Source organism: Squalius cephalus (genome assembly GCF_949319135.1).
Source record: "Squalius cephalus genome assembly, chromosome: 13".
Classification (NCBI taxonomy): domain Eukaryota; kingdom Metazoa; phylum Chordata; class Actinopteri; order Cypriniformes; family Leuciscidae; genus Squalius; species Squalius cephalus.
In genome coordinates this window covers 11,515,656-11,536,463 of record NC_137134.1, presented here as the reverse complement: position 1 = coordinate 11,536,463, position 20,808 = coordinate 11,515,656, and the positions used below count along the sequence as shown (strand labels likewise).

The following is a 20,808-nucleotide window of genomic DNA, read 5'->3' as shown; positions in this document are numbered from 1 at the left end:
TGTTTTATCATTGCTTTTGTTGTCAGGATTAGTAACTTGCCATTTTGTGACATTTCGAGTAAATTTTCTGCTCAAAATGACACATTCAAACACAAAAATGATCCATCAAATGTTACCGTCATTGTGTATTGTCTACCAAGTATTGAGGTCTTTGCATTCACATGATGCTTAACATCTGACATGATGTAGTATAAATTACTTAGATAATCTAAGTAAAGCACATACTATAAATGACTGGTATAATTCAATATTATTGTTTGAGTGAAATGTTATGCAAAGGAATTTTCAACTAAATCGATATTAATCAACCATTTACTAGCCAAGTTAAAATTACTCATTTTATTTGTTACTTTCACTTAACTAGGTTAAGTAAAGTTTACTTAATTCCATATTCCAAGTAAATTTAACTTAAAGATTTCTAATTAAAGCTACTGATAAATATGTTTAGGTTTTTACTTGGCAAATCTTTGTAAATTTACTAGCATTTTCTGAGTGGAAAAAGTTGCCTAGCTTTTTTCAAGTAAATCCTACTCCAAATTGTTTTCAGTGTGCCAGTACTGTATATTCACAGAAACAATGCTGTGAGCAACTAAGACATGCTGCTGCAGCACAAATATAGCATGCATGATGTTACCTGTAGTAGCTCTATAGAGATGGAGATGGGGGGTTTCTGAAAGCGCACTGCAAACTACTATGCAGACACTGATCAAGTATTTAAAAGTTGAGCAGCAAGATCATTGGCTGCTGATACAGCAGGAACCAATCAGCCTTGCCCTGTGGAGAACCAATGTGATTGAGTTATGGACCTATCAGCCAGCACCATCTAGAGTTTCACAACAGAACTTAGTATTTAAAACTAGATTTTGAATGCAATATTTATATTTCCTTATTATTCACATTATTATACATCTTAGGCCTTGGTTAAAGCTAAATAGCTGAGATCCTGATCTCACTGCTGCAGGGAGAACAGTTCATGACAGATTGTTGAGCTGTGTGTGTGGCTTACAGAAGATTAACTCTCCTCACTGGCTCAAATCGATGTGTTTGCGCCCAAGTGGGTAATCTGTTAAACGATATCATTCATATGGTGTTTGACAGCGTTTTTTGTCAGGTCGATTTAGCTCTCCGCAGGGTTCAGGATGTGACATGATAGCTCCTCGCATGGAACGTAAATCACAAAAATCCAAATGATTTAAATTAACATGATGCAATATCGATTTTGTCACCCATTTATGAAATGTTAGATGTTCTGAACCTTTTCTTTAAGATTTGATTTGTTTGTTTGCAGGTTTTGTAAGAGTGTAGAAAGAAAATATGGATTAAAACTGCTGCATTTGCAGTAGTCTAGAGTGATAGATGTAATTTTTTAATATGGTGCTAAGCAGCGAGACATTTTCAAGCATAGAAACACTGGGCCTGTTTCCCAGAACAGATTAAAATGTTTCCACTGGAGGATTGCCGTTAGTTCAGTCTAAGTCTAGGCTTAAGCTGTATCAGAAATTAGTGTTAATTAAATCTGCTTCCTGGCTGATATATTTTTAGACAAAACTTATGTAAACCTTTGACGCGTTAGATTCTTCATGAAGGTGTAATAATGCTGCCTCTTGATGCATGTAGCATTTTCTGGTTCTCTCAGCCTTATCTTGGAAACAGCGTTTCTTTCAGAGTATTTGGGAGGTGAATGTTGTGAATGGAATCTAGATGACCCAGAAATTAATTCTTTATTAAAATTTACTCCCCTTTATGTTGATACAAATCTGTACAATTTTATTTTATTCCGTTGAACACAAAAATAGATATTTAGCAGAATGTCAAAGCTGCTCTTTTCCATACAATAAAAGCATACAATGGTTGTCAAGCTCCAAAAAGAACAAAAACGCATCCATGATGGAGGTAAATTTATTGGATATTTCTCCTCATTTTACTCTCAGGAATGATTAACAATAGTAACCAAAATTTCTCCTTTTGTGTTCCACAGAAGAAAGAAAGTCATATAGGTTTGGAAAGACACAAGGGTATGGAAGCCCATTTCCGCCACTTAAGAAAAACTAAATCTTGCTTATAATTATGACATAAAAAGTCAAAATTATGAGATAAAAATTGATGATGACATAAAAAGTTGTAATTATGTCGAATTTTTTGAGTATGACATCAACTTTTTATCTCATAATTGTCTCATAATTGACATCTCATAATTTCAACTTTAATATCATATTTTTTTTACTGAATATTTTTAACTCATAATTATGACTTAGTATCTCATAATTTTGTAACTTTTTATTATATTTTTATTTATTATATTACATCATTATATATTTTTTTCCAGACAAGGCAATGGGCTTCCATACAAAAGTAAATGATGACAAAATGTTCACTGAAAATAAAGAACTGTTTTTTTTGTTTGTTTGTTTGTTTGTTTTTTAGGAAAAGTCCAGGTTTAGTTAAAGTTAAATTCAATTGAAAAATGAAGTTGATTACCACAAAAAAATATTTCCTATTTTTCTTAAAAAAATGTAAACTTATAATGGAAATGAATGGGGCCCATTTTGTAGTTTAATTAGTTGCAAGATTGTTACATTGTTGTTAAATTAGTATAGCAAGAGACTTGAAAAATATATACATTAAGATGGAATTACTGTGAAACATTATTTCTGTGTAAAGTTATGTCCAATTTTACAACTTTGTTGCTTGACAACACGACACTGTAAAACATAAATTAATGCAAAATTTGCATTATTTGAGCTGTACTGTTGTTGAAATAAAGTTTTAACAAAACAATTATGTAAGTGCTTTTATACAAAATGTTCACATTTCTGCTTTCAAATCCTCCAAAAATTGGCCTCGTTTACTTCTATTATAAGCAGCTTACTGTTTATCACCTTCACTGTGTTTTTGTTTTTAAAGTCGCCATAAAATCGAAATTGACAATTCTTTTTTTGTGTGTGTGGAATATTGCAGTATTTATTATAAATTATTTACAGCGTGAGGGCGGGGCAACCTGTCACTCACATGAGATCCACCAATAGCAAACCTCCTCAACCATCCAACCATCCAATCAATTCCCCATGGACAAAATCAAGTCCCGCCCTACATTTTTACTTGTTCCAGAAGCCGTTTCACTTCAAAAAATATTTGTCACAAAAGCGAAGAAAAGACTATAGACAAAATTTCTAAAGACTAACTTTATTCATATCGACTATAAAGTATTTGACTTAACGTGATTTTTTTGTGTAGTAATCAACATCACACCACAAATGCTGTCAATTGAACTCATACTAAACCTAGACATTTCTTTAAAGACTATCAGCAACATTATTTCATTCAGAGTGATTTCCTCTGACAATACCAGTCATCTACCTTCGATCACAGGAACTTCAGGCTTCACTGATTACGGGTTCACTTTTAACTCTACCCATATCCCCAGCTGAAGCGTGCCACCGCGAGTCGCCTGTGTCTCTGTAGTGAAGCTGTTTAAAGTGACGCCCAGCTCCACAGCAAGGACACGGGCAAAGATGAGCGCCCCTTTCTGCAATTACCAAAGGAGGCTAACAGGAGCCAGCTGGAGGAACATCAAAGAGCAGTGGATCAGAGAAACCAAGCCGCGTTGAGGTACCGAGGCTCTCGGCAGCCTTCACACTGAGCTAATACGGATAGAGCAAGTTCTCACGGCCTCAAATATCCAGTCCCCCCCTCCCAAGTGCACTAAATCAAAGTGAGTACTCGTTCGCTCACTGTAGGATATGAGAGATTCGAGAGGACGGGAAAGTGAGTTCTGTGAGGCTGTGATGGTTTAAATTGGAATATTTTAGTCTCAATGTCAGTGGAGTCATTGTAGCCTCTGGCTTAGCTAAACTTGCCATAGCGGTATCATTATGCTAATTTACCGTTCCTCTTGTTGGTGCTGATGTGTGTAATTTTTTTAGATGTTAAAATACTTTCTCCTAGGCTAGCTTAATGTACAGAGACAACTATAAATAAGACATTCATTCATTTACTTATGAAGACAGTAATCACTGTTGTGCCGCGGTGCTTTTTAAAAACATTGCTCTTCTTTTTAGCGGGCTAACTTGTTGACTTCTGGCTCAAATAAGGGTGTGAATTTGATGATGATGTGTTTACTGGCGTGAGGGCGGGGCAACCTGTCACTCACATTAGATCCACCAATAGCAAACCCCAACCATCCAATCAATTCCTCATTGACAAAACCAAGCCCCGCCCTACATTTGTTCTTGTTCGAGAAGCAGTTTCACTCAAATATACGTCACAATAGGGAAGAAACGACTATCACAACTCCCATTTCATGCCAACGTTCAGTTTCATCAATGCTGTACATATTAAACTGATATTTACTGCCAGCGTTTGGAGACCTTACTTGGCCAGTTGGGATTATTATCAACCTAGTCTTTAATTGTAGCATTTGTAATTATGTCAGTGCCTTCATTTCAGAGGAATTACTGACCTTAAATCATTTTCATAATCTAATGTTAGCAGTAATTACCTCATTATCTCCTTTACACCTTCATTTGTATTTGGAGTCCTTTGGAAACACAAGGACTTCTGTATGTAAGTGAGGTGCTCGAGTCACATTTCGGTGTATAGCATTCAAAATGCAGTGTCGACACAGGAGTCATCAATAATCCATTCACAAAATGGGACACGGTCTTATAATTCTTTGACATCATACCCAGGAGACACAGCAAATTATAGCTTCCTCGTCTACGTGGATTAATTATTAATACACTGGCATTATAACTTGTTGCTGTTCAAGAAGAATACTGGGAGTGATTTTTAGCAAGTAATGTGTGCATGTAGAAAAGTTGGCTTGGCTTTTTTTCTGACTTTAAAAAGAAAAGTGTTGTTTTCTTTTTCGAGAGCTCTGACATGGGAAGAGAGAGTTTATACGTACTAAGCGTGCTAAACCATATGAATCATTCACAACAGACTTCAAACAACATCATCTCCCACACGAAAATTCAACAAACTTTCAAATGTAAGTTGACGGACCAAGCTGAAATTTCTTCTGCTGCTAAAAAGCATGATTTTGATTTCACCATCCAGTGGTACCTTATATATCTATTTTGGTTTAAAACGTGGAGAAGAAGCATTACTAAAATGTTCCATGTTGTGCCACATTCATAGAAGTGTGACTCCTGTAGTTCTTATGAGTTTGTTCAGACTAATGTTAATGTCTGTGTACTTGTGGTTTTCCCTTGTTCCTTTTAGTGTGGGTTTCTCCATTAGCTAAGTACATTAGCATTAGCCTGTTCTTGACTGATACTGATGTACTGAAGACAATGTTTCACCTTACACAACAGAAAATCAATTAGAAAAACACAATGGTGATACATGGGACCTTGAATGTGTGCTAAGCAGTTGTCTATAAAGTTTTATATTTAGAGAAATAAAGAGTAATTCACTAGATTCCCTTTTTCTAGGGTGTTCTGGTTGGTTGTTTGTGGTTCATACAGTATTTCATGAGTTTGACAAGTATATGCATTGAAAAGTAATAGAGTGGTGCAGGGATGATGTCAAAACCCGGAAGACTAATATGCCCATGGTTCCCTAGAGACTTTCCTATGCGGTTGTATAATGGGGTTTTTCAATTTCTGAGTAAAATAAAGCCTGTGGTAAAAACAAAACTTGATGATACTTTGAAGTTTTGTTCTGTCGTGAACTGCACACACTCGCACCCCAAACGGCCTTATCTAGTTACTTAGGCCCTGTTTACACCTGGTATTAAGATGCGTTTTGGTTGATCGGATCACAAGTTGACGACGCTAAATACAGGTATAAACAGGGTCAAAAATGTTTTAAGCTTGTCCACTTTCGACCACTTCCAGAGACAGTCGAAAACACATTAGACTGGATTGGTTTCGTAGTGTAAACGCTCATGTTGTCAAATGCATTTGAACAGCCAACTCTCCGTCTACTGACCTAATGCATGAACATTATAGGAGGCGCACTTTAGCCAGATGGGATTTAAACCCAAGTTTGGTTTGAAGAAAAATGTACCAAGCACAATGTTCTCACACACACTCACAGCTTTCGGCGTGATCTTGTGACTGTCAGAGCAGAAACGAAAGCTGCAGCTCTCCTTATGTTTTCCATCAGGGTTTTTTTGCGTTCATATGTAAATTGCCTGAGCTTATTTTGTCCATTAGATCGAAAGATCTGAAAAAAAAAACCCTGTACATTTACATAGACCCTCCCCTCGAAGAAATCCGGACAGAAGTGGTTGAAATTGGACAAAAGAGACGAATTTAAACACCAAGTGTAAACAAGTGTCTCCTTCGTCTACTTGTGATCCGATCGACCAAAACGCATCTTAATACCAGGTGTAAACAGGGCCTTAGAAACATGTTTTCAAAAATAAACATAAATGCTTCAAAATTTGTGTTTTCGGTATGGGTGCGTGCAGTTTACATTGAACAAAACATCAAAGTATCTTCAAGTTATGTTTACCACAGGCTTAATTTTACTCATAAATTAAAAAAAAAACATTATAAAGCCTCTTAGGAAAATCTCGAAGGAGATAATGGCGAATTAGTCTTCCGGGTTTTGACGTCATCCCTGCCACACTCTATATAGCTGAGGGTATAAAAACGTAAATTTTTTTTTAATGATAAATCATTATATTGTAGGATTTAATTCCAGATAATAATTTTTATATTTTTATTTTTCCACAGTATAAATGCGTCTTTATACAAGAATATATATAGCTGACTTATTTTTTAGGCCCTTCACAAGGATATCGTCATATTTGAGGCTCCATGAGATCAAAAAGTTTAATGTTTGGTGTTTGTTCAGTTCCTTTCCCTGTAAGTACAGTGATATTTGCCCCGCGGTGGGCGCCACATTAAGGTCACAACCATCAATCCAACAGGTGATCTTACATGCATAAACAACTTTACAATTATATTTATTGTAATTGGAGCTCTTTCTTGGTCACTCAAAAGTCATATTGTGATGTACCAGGGCAAGAGTACCTGTGAAGTATTTTTAATCAGCACTGTGACACTAAAGATCTGTATGGAAATGTAACTTGCCTGGCTTAATCAGAGGTCAGTATTTACATATAAATGGAATATGCAAAAGTAAATGTGGCTTGACATTATGCAGAGGCACAGATTTAATAGCATAATAAACAACTCGCACAATGAACGGACGAAACACAGGCCTCAAGCACTGGAGTGCTTCAGGACTGCAGATTAAAGACTATTTGTCCATGCAAAACCTATTTTGTTCCTCCTTTTATGAACCTTTCAAAACAGAAACATAAATGAACCACACCAAACAACATACAAACAAGGATACTACACTGCTTCAAATATTTAGTATCCAAATGACATGCTAATAAAATGCAGAAATTGAGTATAAAGCACAGTGTTTCATCCTATCTTTATCTCATAGACTGAATTAAATGTGTCTGTGACTAGTAATATCGCTACATCAACTACTAAAGTAAGTTTATTTGCTCTGTGGAGCGTCTCTGCGAGTTTTAAGCCTTTTCGCTCAAGCTACCGTACTATGCACTGTTGAAGTTGTTGTGCTTAATAAAACATTGTCCCAAAGTCCCAAAACTTGCTCTATTCCAAAGTTTTCCAGCTACGCAAGCTGGATTTCATGTGATGTTGTGTTCGAAAGTGTTTCAGTCCACAATTCATTACGCAATGTAAGTATGAGCTGCATTCTTAGCATTAATGTTTAAGTAAACTTTTCTTTTAGAGTCATTTTTAGCTTTCAGGTCAACTGCTGTCATGCGGGAGCAACATTCTGAAGACAAACTTTGCTAAGTAAGTTGGTTAAAATGCTAGCTATGCCACTAACATTTGAACTCTTCTGCCCCCCTTTTTGTTTTACCGCTACAACTTGATAAGTATGTACAACAGGACCACATGTAAGTACTTTGCGTACTTGTGTAGAGTATGTTTCTGGCTGGAATGGGTGCAGTCAGATTCTGCAGTTTAGCTCATTTTTGCAGGCAAGCTCCCGATCATTACAACTGGAATCCACACAGTCTGAAAATTCCCGCCAGGAATCGCACCTTGACGCAATGCGAACAATTTCATATTTTGACTCGCCATTTTTATGTGCAATATGCATCAAATGGTCAGTAAACGGAGTCTGGGTGGCACTACTGGTTGAACATTTATCCCTATTTATTTTTATTGCATGTTTTACTGTTTATTATTTACGCCTTTATCTGGTTTCTCGCTTCCTAGCAACCTCCGTTCTTTGACGTTATATGCAACACTTATCATAGAAAGGTCAAAGCGGGACATGACGGCTGAGTTAAAAGGGATTCACTGAAGCCCTGATGATTAATTTTGATTTAGTACACTAGCCCTGAATGGCCTTTAACTTCAGGTTATAAAGGAACAAGACTGCATGAGATCCTCATGGGAACTTCACCCTAATTCGTGCTGTGCAGTGCAGGAAGCAAAGAAATGAAGCATATGGGGAAAATGTTCTTTGCCATGGTGTATGTCTTCTCGTGGATTACTGCGACTTCAGCACTGAATAACAAGTCAGCAAGTTTAAAGACCTGGTGGCAACTAGAAACACATTTGATATTAAAAATTAAATTAAATTTGAATTGCATAGAAGCACTGTGGCGATTTTATGTAGCATTTTATTTCCATGAATTTATCTCCACAGCTGAACCCCTATGAGCATTATTGTCCTATTAATGATGTCGTCTTCATCAAAAAGGCAGACACTGGAACAATGACTCCAGATTTCAAAACGCAGTTAAAGGATAACTATCGCCAAAATGCAACCTAGGGTCTTTTTGTTAAAGGGATACTTCACCTAAAGATGAATGTGTATTTAAAATGGGTCATTTATGTAGTAGAAATGTGAAATTATTTTTGAATTTGGAGACTTCTAGACTGAGAAAATCCAGAAAATGTATTTTTGGCTTATGTGGATGAAAGACAACAACTCCCAGAATGCACTTGCTTCGCTGCCCTAGGAGGCCACTCCCAAGCCACGCCTACCGGTAAGAGCGCGCAGTTAAACAACAAGACTAGGCTACTAGTGAGTCTCCGTGACGAGTATGCCCGGGATTTCGAGATCGCCCAAAATGTCCGGGATTCGGCTTTTGCGTTCTACAGTCGCCATTCATTATGTTTACTGTGGCGAGCAGGACGAGACTGAGGGCAGTGGGAGAACGGCGCGAGGCTGGTGGCGTGATTACTGATGAGCGACACCTGTGAGACGCACCGGTCTCATATCTCTCACGGAGGAGCGGGAATTTTCTTAGCCATTTTAAAATGCACATCAACCGATCACTTGTTTAGCGTTCATGTAAACACTACATTCAGATTCACCAATCGGAATGAATTCAGTTAGATTGAAACAAAAGGTGTGCATGTAAACAATGAATGGTGACTGCAGGAAGCAAAAGCTGAATCCCGGACATTTTGGACGATCTCGACGGCCGGACATGTCCGGGAAAAAGAGGATGATAACCCCTACTATTCAGCTTTCTCCACAGAACAAGAGCCTGCTAGCTTAGCTTCCAAAGAAAGATGTCTGACACTATGTGTAAATTCTGTGAGTGAGATCCCACCCTCTATGGGCGGGTTGAAAACAGGCGGGACAGCCCCTCCTACTGGCTGTAGTCTTTAACCTCTGGCCAAAAAATCCTCCGATGACACAAAATGTCGATTTTTGTGCCATCGGAGGATTTTTTCCAGACAAAAAATACATAAATCTCTCGTCTCAGGGGGATATGAGGGTGGAAAGCACGGTAATTTGAAAACACTACGGGTTTTCTACTGATACAAAGCTTAATGCTAAATCCTGAATTATCCCTTTAATCTACCCAAGGCAAACTTTTGTTTAAAAGCGTAATTAGGATGGAAACGCCACTTTTAAATTTGACCGTATTTTCGTTTTCGGTCAAATTGCCTTTTGAATGGGAGTGAATGGGGCACTACTATTATGGCATCAAAAATCGCAATTTTTAAAACACTAAGAAGGCTCGACACAACATGAAACTTTGCTGGAAGTATCACCAGGGGTTCTTCACATAAACTCGAGCACTGAGAACATTGTTTGTGTACACAGAGTTTACTAAAAAGAAAGATTTTGAACAACTCACTGTGGCTGTGTCCGCTGGCATTTTAACAGTCAAAAATAGTCGATCTCCGAATGCAACGTAACAGGGAGGAGAGAAAAGATGGAAAAGCTCCTAAAGATTAGTTCCATATAAATTTTGTCGTTAGTGAAAATCAATATTGACCTAGTATTTGAAAAAGGATCCTCATATAAGAAGCAATACTAAAATTCAGAGTCAGTTCATTCACATTCGGTGGACAGAAACAACAACAGCTACAGTGAGTTGTTCAAAATCTTTCTTTTTAGTAAACTCTGTGTACACAAACATGTTCTCAATGCTCGGGTTCATGTGTAGAGCCCCTGGTGATACTTCCAGCAAAGTTTCATGTTGTGTCGAACCTTCTTAGTGTTTTAAAAATAGCGATTTTTGATGCCATAATAGTAGTGCCCCTAGCACTCCCATTCACAAGGCAATTTGACCGAAAACGAAAATACGGTCAAACTTAAAAGTGGCGTTTCCATTCTAATTATGCTTTTAAATGAAAGTTTGCCTCGAGTAGATTAACAGAAAGACCCTAGGTTGCATTTTGGCGACAGTTATCCTTTAAATTATCCTGAAAATAAATTTGTATTATAGGTAATTGCTTGTTATTTGAATTCAGTGTAATTTTAGAAATTAAAATGATCTTGGAGTCTACAGCTCTATTCCAGACTTGATTCGAATAGCGTTTGTCGTTAGCATGTTGTTAAGCTCACAAACGTGATACAGCCAACATTAGCATACATTGGGCCAAATTAGCGTGAGGGCACAATCCCATAAAAGTGCAGATGGGAGTGAAAAATTCTGGACGTGATCTACTAGTAAATCACCTTGATTTATTTAAATTCTCTCCTCCCATAAATTTTGCGTCTGAAAGGGAAACTCCTACAAATGCATATGCAATAATTTCTACCACAAAAATAACTTTTCAGCGCATATTTTTCACTGCGTGTCTTTAGTAAAACCTAACAGTAGTTTTTTAACACCAAAAGAGGGTTTGCGCTGGCACAAGCTGTTAGTAAATCGTGCCCTCAATAATTAAAAGTTTAAATTTATAGGAAGAGACTGGTTTACCTGGGAGTAGCTTCTCTTAGGAAGAACGGCTAACATGCATGTTTAAAGATAAATATAGATCTGTCTACATCAAACTGGTATTCAAACCGAAATCCTGATTTGAACAAAAACACTGCCTTTCCTTTGGAAAAGCCTTTGAGCCTGGAGGATGCCTTGAAATTGGATTGGAACAGAGCCTACATATCAGTGTAGGTTCTGTGCCAAAATCAATGTTAGGTTTACACAAGGATGGTGTGTCACAAAGATTAAGAAACTCTGAGAAAGACAAATATACCACATGCTCTACTTTTTATTACAAGTTACAAGATGTTATCTGAATCACGATGGAAGGAGATCTTGATGGAAAGTTCTCTCTTTTTAAACTCTAGTGAATTGACAACATTTGTAGGCACCACAGGTTTAATGGTCTCCCATTACAAAGGCTGTTCCAAACAACAAAGAGCCTAACTAAAGTGCCTTATTTGTGTAATTGCATGTATCTTTTGTGCATAAGGCCATCCCAGAATGCATTGCAGCAAGCTTATTGAACATTCAAAGATGATGGACAGATTGAAGAATATGAATACAACTGATTTGATTTAAAGTGACTTATTTCACACAATATTAATGTTTTTGTTGTGTGTATCAGCTGTTAGCATAGCAACATCTTAACATTAGATTCTGTTGTGAATGCGTGTTGTTTATGTGGTTGTATAAAGAGCACCACTATTATGCAAATGAAAATGATATTGCTTCCCAACTAACAAGGAACAATCTAAAAAAACTGGATGTTTTGAATGTTCAGAGACCTCTCATAAATAATGTTTTCACCACTTAATAGGAATGTTCTTAGAACATTTATTAGCTTGAGTATTGAGCGGTTAGCTTAGCAACATGCTAATGTGAGATTGGAATCAACTGTGAATGTTAGTTGATCATGTGGTTGCGAGAAGATTTATGTGTGCAAGAGAATAGATGTTAAAATTGTTTCCAATAAAGAGCTTTTCAAATGTTTATCAATTAGAAACTTCCTTTGTAGACAGTAGACAACAGTGCAGTTTACTGGGGTTTGGATGGACCAGACATGTTGTGTGTTTTTTACCTTTTAGCAAAGATTTTACTTCTCTGAGCTATGGGGGCGGGTTGCATGGACCATAATCAGAGATAGTCTTGGGAGAATCTGATGAACACACACACACACATGCACACACACACACACACACACACACACCCTTCCACAACTATATATCATACTCCTCTAATATGCCACAGGGAATCACTTTGACTGGTCTTCTTTAGTTTGGTGCTAGTTATGTGTGTGTGTGTGTGTGTGTGTGTGTGTGTGTGCGAGCTGACTGACTGATCCCATTTTTACCCAGCTCAGATGTAGCCATACAGATGCTCTCTCTCTCTTTCTCTCTCCCACTTCTTCTCCATCTCTCTCTGTCAGGGATGAAAAGGAACCGCATTATCTTTCCTCAGCACACAGTTGACCCAGTTAAAACTTTGAAAGTATGACAATTTAAGAAAACTGGCAAACTCCATTTCTCCCCTCACTTTAGCGAGCATATGGGAACTCCACAGGAACATGGCAACTATTTAAAGGTGGTCTGTGACTGAAATGACACGTATCAAAAGATATTTTCAAGGACTGGTTTGACTGTGTCGTGTCTGTGTACCGTGTGCATTGCACAACTCCTTAAAGATTTTTTTTTTATTTAGAAATAAACATTAAGGGTACATCTACATGACAACGATTTGCTAAAAACAGAAAAGTTTTCTTTCGTGTTTTTCGCGTACAGATGACAAGGTTGTCAAAAGAGTTTATTTTCCGTCCACACGGATCCTTAAAAACGACTAAAAACGCTGTATTATTCATGCCAGGCCAGTAGGTGGCAATGTCACTTTGTAAAGAAACACTACGCGCCTATAGACTGAACACATAATACACATGCGCATGACGTCACCGTTTTCACCAAATTTTTAAAATAATTTAATTATTTTTTGTAGTTTACACAAAGACAATAATGTTTTTTTTTTTAAAAGCCTGTACTTTGAAACCCGATTTCAAAAGTTTCCAGGCCCCCAAAAACGCCATTGTCGTGTAAATGAACAAACAGCATTAAAGGTTTTCCATTTTTAGTTGAAAACGGTGTCATGTAAATGGCCCCCAAGTCTTCAAGTTAAATGCACTATTGTGTTATAATTGTTCTGTAGTCTATGTAGTATTTAATGCAATGACATTAGAAGAAACTGTGATTAAATTACAGAAAAATTAAGAGTAATCCTTTATTTTTGCTTTTTCAAGGGAAATGTAATTACTTACAGTAATTAATTGCTTAGTAATGCATTACACCCAACACTGTGTGTGCGTGTGTGTGTGTGTGTTTGTTTGAAATAATACTACTAGAAGTTTATGACAAATTACAGTATGTAATTAGATGATCTTTTCAGAAATGTCATTCTTTTAATGAGGCTTTTTTATCATTATGAGATCATGACTCTTTTGTTTTATGACCCAGGCATTTTTTGTTATTACTTTCTTCTTCACTCGGGTGCTTGTATTTATCTATACATTTATGCACATTTTTCTTTCCAATGTCAATGAACTATTAATTCCACAAATTTCCATGCGAGAAATCTGTTTAATCTGATAAACACCGCTGCTTTTTGTCCTAGATTTTCAGATCAGTCCGTTTTGCCGAGGAAGAACTTCGCGAGACAGGTGAACTAAAAGGAAACAGCTGCTCAGCAGAATGGAGTTTCAAAAAGTGATTTTTAAGCATTTAATCAGTGTTCTACTTTTCAAACCGATTCCAGCTGCCATGCTTTGCAGTCGTATTAAAACGTTCACAGTTTTCCTGCGTCTGAACCAAAGTCTGGGTTAGCACTGCAGTAATTAGCCTAAGGACACAGAAGAAATAGATTTAAAGGGATAGTTCACTCAAAAATAATGATAATGTCATCATCTTCTCACCCTCATGTCACTTTCTGAAATATATATTTCGTTCCCTCCTCTGTGGAACACAAAGGGAGAAGCTAGGCTGCGTATTCAGGCTGCTCTTTTTGAAAGAAATTTAAAATTGGATGGGAATTCTGGCTGTCAAGATTCAACAGGAACATAAAAGTACCAGAAAAGTTGTCCATATGACTCATGCACACTATCCCTTGCAATAGTGTTGTATAGCAGTGCCGAGGAAGAAACTTTAAGCTTGACAAGCTGCTCGTTTAAAGTAGCTTAACTCAAGTCATGGTGTTATTTGAAAAAAAAAAAGTTAAGCTATTTCATGGGGCAATAAAAAGTCTCAAAATGGCGGCAGAAGCTTAAATTGATTAATAATTTTCTAATTTCAACCAAATGAATCAGGCTTTCCAGTTATACATGTGAGATGGAACATTTTAAGAAGGCACACTTGATTATTGTACACTGTAAAAAGTGAATAGTTGGATCAACTTAAAAAAATTACTTCAATTGGTAACACCTAAAGAAATTAAGTTTTCTCAACTTAAATTATCATGTTTTATCATGAAAAACGTGATAATTTAAGTTGAGAAAACTTAATTTCTTTTGGTGTTACCAATTGAAGTAATTTTTTTAAGTTGATCCAACTGTTCACTTTTTACAGTGTACTGTGTTTTGTAAGGGTGCATGTGCAACACAATGTAGTACTGATTTAGCATTTAGCGCTGCACTGCTAGGCACAAGCTAGAGTTAGTAGACTGTTTCGAAAACAGCCAAGCTACTGTCACGCTACTGACAAATGTATTTAGCATTGCTGCCTTCAGTTGGTTACTTCCCAACACTTCTATCAATGCATTTGTGTGTGTGTGTGTGTGTGTGTGTGTGTGAGGCTTCATAATCAGGCATACTGAGCTTTTCGCCTCATGCTAGCTGTTTGAGATGCTGTTTGCTAGCTGTAACATCTCTTCATTAAGTGCAGTGGGAAATGTTATTCTCTATGAAGCTAAATTCTCAACAAAAATTTTTCTTTGTGAATAATTTATCAAAAACTTGAAACCCAACTAACAGTCCTGACAAAGTTTTAACTGCTGTATGTAAGGCAGAGTTCGCCAAGCAAGAGTAAAAGACATTTAGAAGATGTTTGGAAAACAGACAGTAACAAAATGTCTGATAGAAACCTTTACAATATATCATTTATTGCGTTTATCTTTCAGGAAATCCTATATGACACCTACAGAAATGAAAAAAAAAGAACACGTTGAATATACTTAAGTTGTAATGATCTGATGGACGTAATAATCTTCATTACTCGAGAGTACTTTACCTTCAAAAAGTTCAATGCACAAAACGTTCCTTCCACATTTGGAGAACTGCTGTAGCTCAAAGGGATCTCTGAAAAAAAAAAATTTGATTACTTTTGATAATTATAATTCTGAATCAAGTAGACAACGACAAATCAGCCTCCAGTTAATCTGTTTTTGAAAGCATCTATAATGCTTTTCAGCTCCTCAACAGGAAGTAAATTTCCTGACTGATTTGATTTCAGTACCCCGCTAGGTTTTATTTTTGAAGGAAAGTAGGTAATGAACTCTTCCTGTACACGTGCAGCCACTTTGTCGGATTAGTGCAGTGTCCTGTGGGTGTTTCCACGGCCTCTGGAGAACATAATGATGTTAATACTTAATTTAAAGAGCTTTCTTCTCTCTTGCCACTCTCTTTGGCTCTCCCCTTCCCTTGTTCTTCTGTGTGGGAGGGATGCAGAGTGAACAACTGTGTAGAGACTCGTGATGTGGCATTTCCTTGAGAGATGATTTTCCCAAAATGTCTTAAAGGGAATTACAAAGAGATTAACGCCTTCTCGGGCCACTCCAACAAACAATTGTTTGTTAAGGCAGCTGCCAACATTGTTGCATTTGTTGATTAGCAACATCATTTCGTGGGTAGTTACACAACCCGATGGCATGAGTTTGGGGGCGGGACTTTGTGTTTGATGACAGGGATGTCATTAACCCAGAGTTTTTGATCTTACAAAACAGTTTTAAAAACCATATGAAAAGGCTTGACGAACAGTTTCTTACCTGTGTTGACCTACTTCCTGAAAAAACAGGAAGTTTGGGATGAGTTCACATCGAAGAGCTTAGGTGTGTCTGAAATTGCATATTGTCAAAGCAATATGAGAAACGAACTTCGCAATGTTACAAACGTATGTTCAACATAGGATGAATTTGTATAGTATGAATGAAATTGGGATGTTGTACATTCGTCATGTTGTCATTGTCATGTGACCCACGGCGTCAGTTGGATCAATGCCAAGGAGTAGGTCATCCATGTTTATTTTTACCTACTTGTCTACGAATTCGGACATGCCACTCATTTCACCCTACTGTTTTTCTCCAACTGTTTTATGAATTCAACGAATTCAAAGGGTCATCCAGAAACTTTTCGCCTACGGTCACCGTGATTTTCCCAATTACGACATGTTCCTGGATCAACATATTTTCTTGATCCTGGAACAAAATTCCTGGGCGAAAAATTATGTCCTAACGCTATCCCAACTCTAAACCTAACCTACTCATAACGTATCCCTAAAATCAGAGGGAAATGTTTGGGGGAAAACACTGATGTAGAAGCTCCCAACCCTGGTTGTAAGACTAAACTTGACATAAACTGTAAACTTATCCCTCATATCTGATTGGTTGATTGTAATGTAGTTCCAGGATCAGAAAAGATGTTGATCCAGCCTCATGATGTACTTGGTGAACTCAAGTTCACCTTTCGCCTGATGTTCATGAATACTACAAATTCGGACATACGACTCTTTCACACACTGTTTCTCACCTTCTTTTTCAAGAATACAATACGAAATTGGACATACTACTCATTTCCCATATTGTTTGTCACCTACTCACCTACTATGAATTTGGACATACTACTCGCTTTTCTCCTACTATATAGTAGGTTAGTATTCATATTCGGACCAGGGTCTGTCTCTTTTTAAAATAGCCAGCAGACCAATAAAATTATACTATGCTACTTGCTATTTACTTGCTTGGTATTAGAAAGAAGACACCATTTGATCAGTCAAATATTTGGTTACGCCCCCAAGTGCAAGATGATCTCATCAATACTGTTAGTCTGTTTTCCCAAGAGAGAAAGGCTGTAAAGGTGTATATCTGATAAAAGGCCATTTTCCCAATTAGCTGCACATTAGCATATATAGGCAGGCTAACAAACATAGACTAAAAGCTACAAAACTCCAATTAGATGTCTTTACATCATGGAGGTGGATTTACTTTTCTGTGTGGCCACTTCACAGCTGTCGGTCCGTCCTCCATCCTAAGGTTAACCCCCCCCTCCACTCTTTCTCCCAATTCTAATGAGGTATTATTAGCTGATTAGAGAGGACCCTCGTGAAAAAGATGAAAGCTAGAGTGAGCGAGTCGGAGAGAGCAAGCTGGATAGAGGGAGGGAGGTAAAAAAAGATCAACTCACTGCTAGTTGTGCTGTGGAAGCAGTGGGATAAAGCTTCACAGTGAGAGAGAGGCAAACTGGGATATATTTCTGTTTATTTCCCCCTCTGCTCCCGTTTCTTGGCTTGTTGCAAATCAAATGAAAAAGGCGCAAATTTAGCATCCTAACAGCCAAAGCGTCTCCTCAACGTGCTCGTTCAGAAGACTCTCCGTGTCTAATGTGACACGTTGGGGTGGAATCGTGGGACATTCGGTCACGCAAAGCTAAGGGAAGGATGGATAGAGTGAACCGGGTTTTAAACATCGTAAGACAGATGTCTCCCAGGAAAAGGGAAAGAGGGTCTCACTGGGAGGCGGAGAGCCCGGAGACCTGCGAGGAGAGTCTGTGCTCTCTCAGCCTTTGCATCAGCGGTAAGACCACCCCTGGCAAACTTTCTCTCTCGCTTTTTGGCTCTCTCTCCGTCTCCCCCTCCTCCCACTCTAATCCTTTTTTCATTACTGCTTTGTTGGTTTGATATTAACTTTGACCTGTGGTGTTCCGCCACAAACACTGAGGAGAGAAAACGCTCTCTCTCTCTCTCTTTTTCGTCAGTCTTGCTTCAGTTAGTATCATCATGTTTCTTCTGAGGGGAAGAGGGATTGAATTAATGGTGAAACTCTTGAACTTAATGTGGACGACGGGGTTTCTCGTTCCTAATGCTGTTCCTGGCGAATTGATTTTCTATTAGGGTTTTAAATATTTGATGAAATTGATGTTTCCGTGAGGTGCAATCATAATTCTCGACTTTATTTATCATCTCAACTCGTTGACGTTTATTCTCCGGCTTTTGATTTGGTAGGGGTCTTCAGAGATCAGTGAAGCATCAACGATATTAATTGAGTAAAGATCATAACTCTTCATTGAGTTATGACTAGCATGAGAAATGGTTGTTTTAACAAGAGAACTGAACGCTGCATTATTATCTCCAGGAAGTTTGAAGACACTTAAGTTTGTGTGATTTGGTTTGTGTCCAAATCGATTGGAAGAGGTGAATCTGTCCTTCGACATCTTTTTATCTGGAGGGTTTCTTAAATCATTTCCTAAACATCATTGTACCAACTCTTTAGTTCTTTAGAAGTTTTTAGAATTTGGTTGAAGAAATTTCCAAAAATGAAAATTCTCTCATTTTTTACCAAGCCTCATCTCATATCATTCCAGGTTTGTAGGAGTTTCTTTCTTCTGTGAAATGCAAAAGAAGATATTTAGAAAAACAGATAAAAAAAAAAATTCTTCAAAATACTATCTTTTGTATTCCACAGGAGGTTAAAAAAAAACATATTAGTAAATGAGTGAATAATGACAGAATTTTAATTCTTGGGTGAATAATACCTTTAAGTTGGACTGCCGAAGGTTTGCAAATAAAATGCAAGGGTAAATATAATTAATAATAATAGTTAATAATATTTAACTGCATGTTCTTACTATAGGGCTAGGATTAGGATTTGGTTTAGGGTCAGTTGCATGTAATTATGCATAATTTATAGTTATTACTATTGTAACTACAAGTAACATGTAACAAGGGACTGTAAAAAAAAAAAAAAAAAAACTATATTTGGTGCGATAAACATTTTGTTCATTTCAATGAACGGCTGTATAGATCAACGCGAACATTAGCATTCCGTTAATGCAACTTTTTATTTAAGAAAGGTGTTGCGGAAATGATTTGCACTTTTGCTAACAACTGACAAAAGTTTACATAGTTGGATATATAACAGCTAACATGCTTTTCTCCTTCATTTGACCATCATTTGATGAATAACTGCTGCCATTATCAATAAAGAAATATAAATAAAATGATCTGTTAAATGAAATTCCATTTACATAGCACCAGATTTGTGCTGAGATTTGTGTATGGTGCAATCTATCATAGGTCTAACTCAATTAGAAAGAAATCGTTTGCACATCTTTTTGTTTGTTCTTTATCTTTTGTGTAAAGCCAATCCCATGAATTACAAATGTTCCAGATGATGCAATCTCTCTTGTGTTTCTCTGGACTAGATGCGCAACATGAGATACGTTACATCTCGAGCGGTTTTTAAATATTTCATCTTCTATTCACTCCAGGATGATTATATTGCTTTACATGTGATATATTATTTAAAACCTGGCGGCATATACTCTCTGATGTATTCGCGAGAGGCCCTCTGTCTTTAATGAGGCATCTCACGTTTACACACAGGGGAGGCTGTCTTGCACCCTGCGACACTCTGTAATTAACAGCAAAACTGTATTATTAGGTATCCCTATTAGATGGTTGTTGAATGCGACAGTGTGTCAGAGACACAATGTCCACAAATAGCATTGAATTATTCTGATGGGAGTTGCGCATCAAACTGGAACGCATTTCAATGTCTTGTTCACAGGTTTCCAGTCAGGCCCGCTTTGATTCAATGGCTATTACATTGTTGCCGTTCTGCACTACAGTTTTAAAGGTTGCTGTGAGTGTTTTGAAAGCTTCCAATGTGCCAGTCACAGCCGATCAGCTCAGACTATGTTAAAATAGATTGTATTACAGCAAAGTAAGGTCTAAATATGGCAGCTGAAGTGACTCGATTTCTTGTAACTTGGATGAAGTCAGTGTGGCAAGAAAGAAAGAGCGATCGGCTCCAGCTCAGTTGCTGGGTGCTAAATATACCCCATATCTTTGAACACACACCAAGTGCACCTGGGAACTGTTCCCTAACCTTACAAAAGGAAAGCTGTAAGAGGTAGAGATACTGGTAACTCACAAAGAAAGCCTCAATTCTGCTTCCAAGCTTTTTGGGTTTACATAATTGATGAAAAAAAATCTGTTTAATCCTTAAACCCCACCTTAAAACGTAATTGACCAATCATACCTTAGCAACTGTTGCATTTCACCATTTAATTAACATTTTGAATTAGTTTTGAATTGATGTAGCAAACAGGATGCAAAATTGGAATTTGAATTTAAACAGCAGAATTGAAAATCGCTTTACAAATTTAAAAACTGCTGTTTTTAATGAAGTGTGAATTATCCATCAGCACACAACTTATGCAATCCTAGAAAGATATGGTGAAAGTACACTGTAAAAAAAAAAGTTTTTGCCTTAAATTAAGTACAGTCAACTTGTGAATGGTCCCAGGTTCAAATCCCGGACGAGCCCCCAATTGTTTCGCTCCCCGTTTCAAAGTTAGTCTAGGGGATGGAGGGGAAACG

General features: G+C 37.3%; 1 protein-coding gene across 4 annotated transcripts in view; it reads left to right on the top strand.

Moving 5' to 3' along the window:
* grip2b (glutamate receptor interacting protein 2b) overlaps positions 1–20,808 on the top strand; it is a 184,260-nt gene that overhangs the window by 50,944 nt on the left and 112,508 nt on the right. For 3 of the 4 annotated variants that reach the window (XM_079889924.1, XM_079889929.1, XM_079889923.1), the window contains exon 1: positions 17,735–18,001. The exons of the other annotated variant lie outside the window; for it this stretch is intronic. In XM_079889924.1, the coding sequence (XP_079746050.1) occupies positions 17,866–18,001 (136 nt within the window). In that variant the 5' untranslated portion in view covers positions 17,735–17,865. Of the gene's footprint in view, positions 1–17,734; positions 18,002–20,808 lie in introns of those variants that run through there. 4 annotated transcript variants of the gene reach the window in all.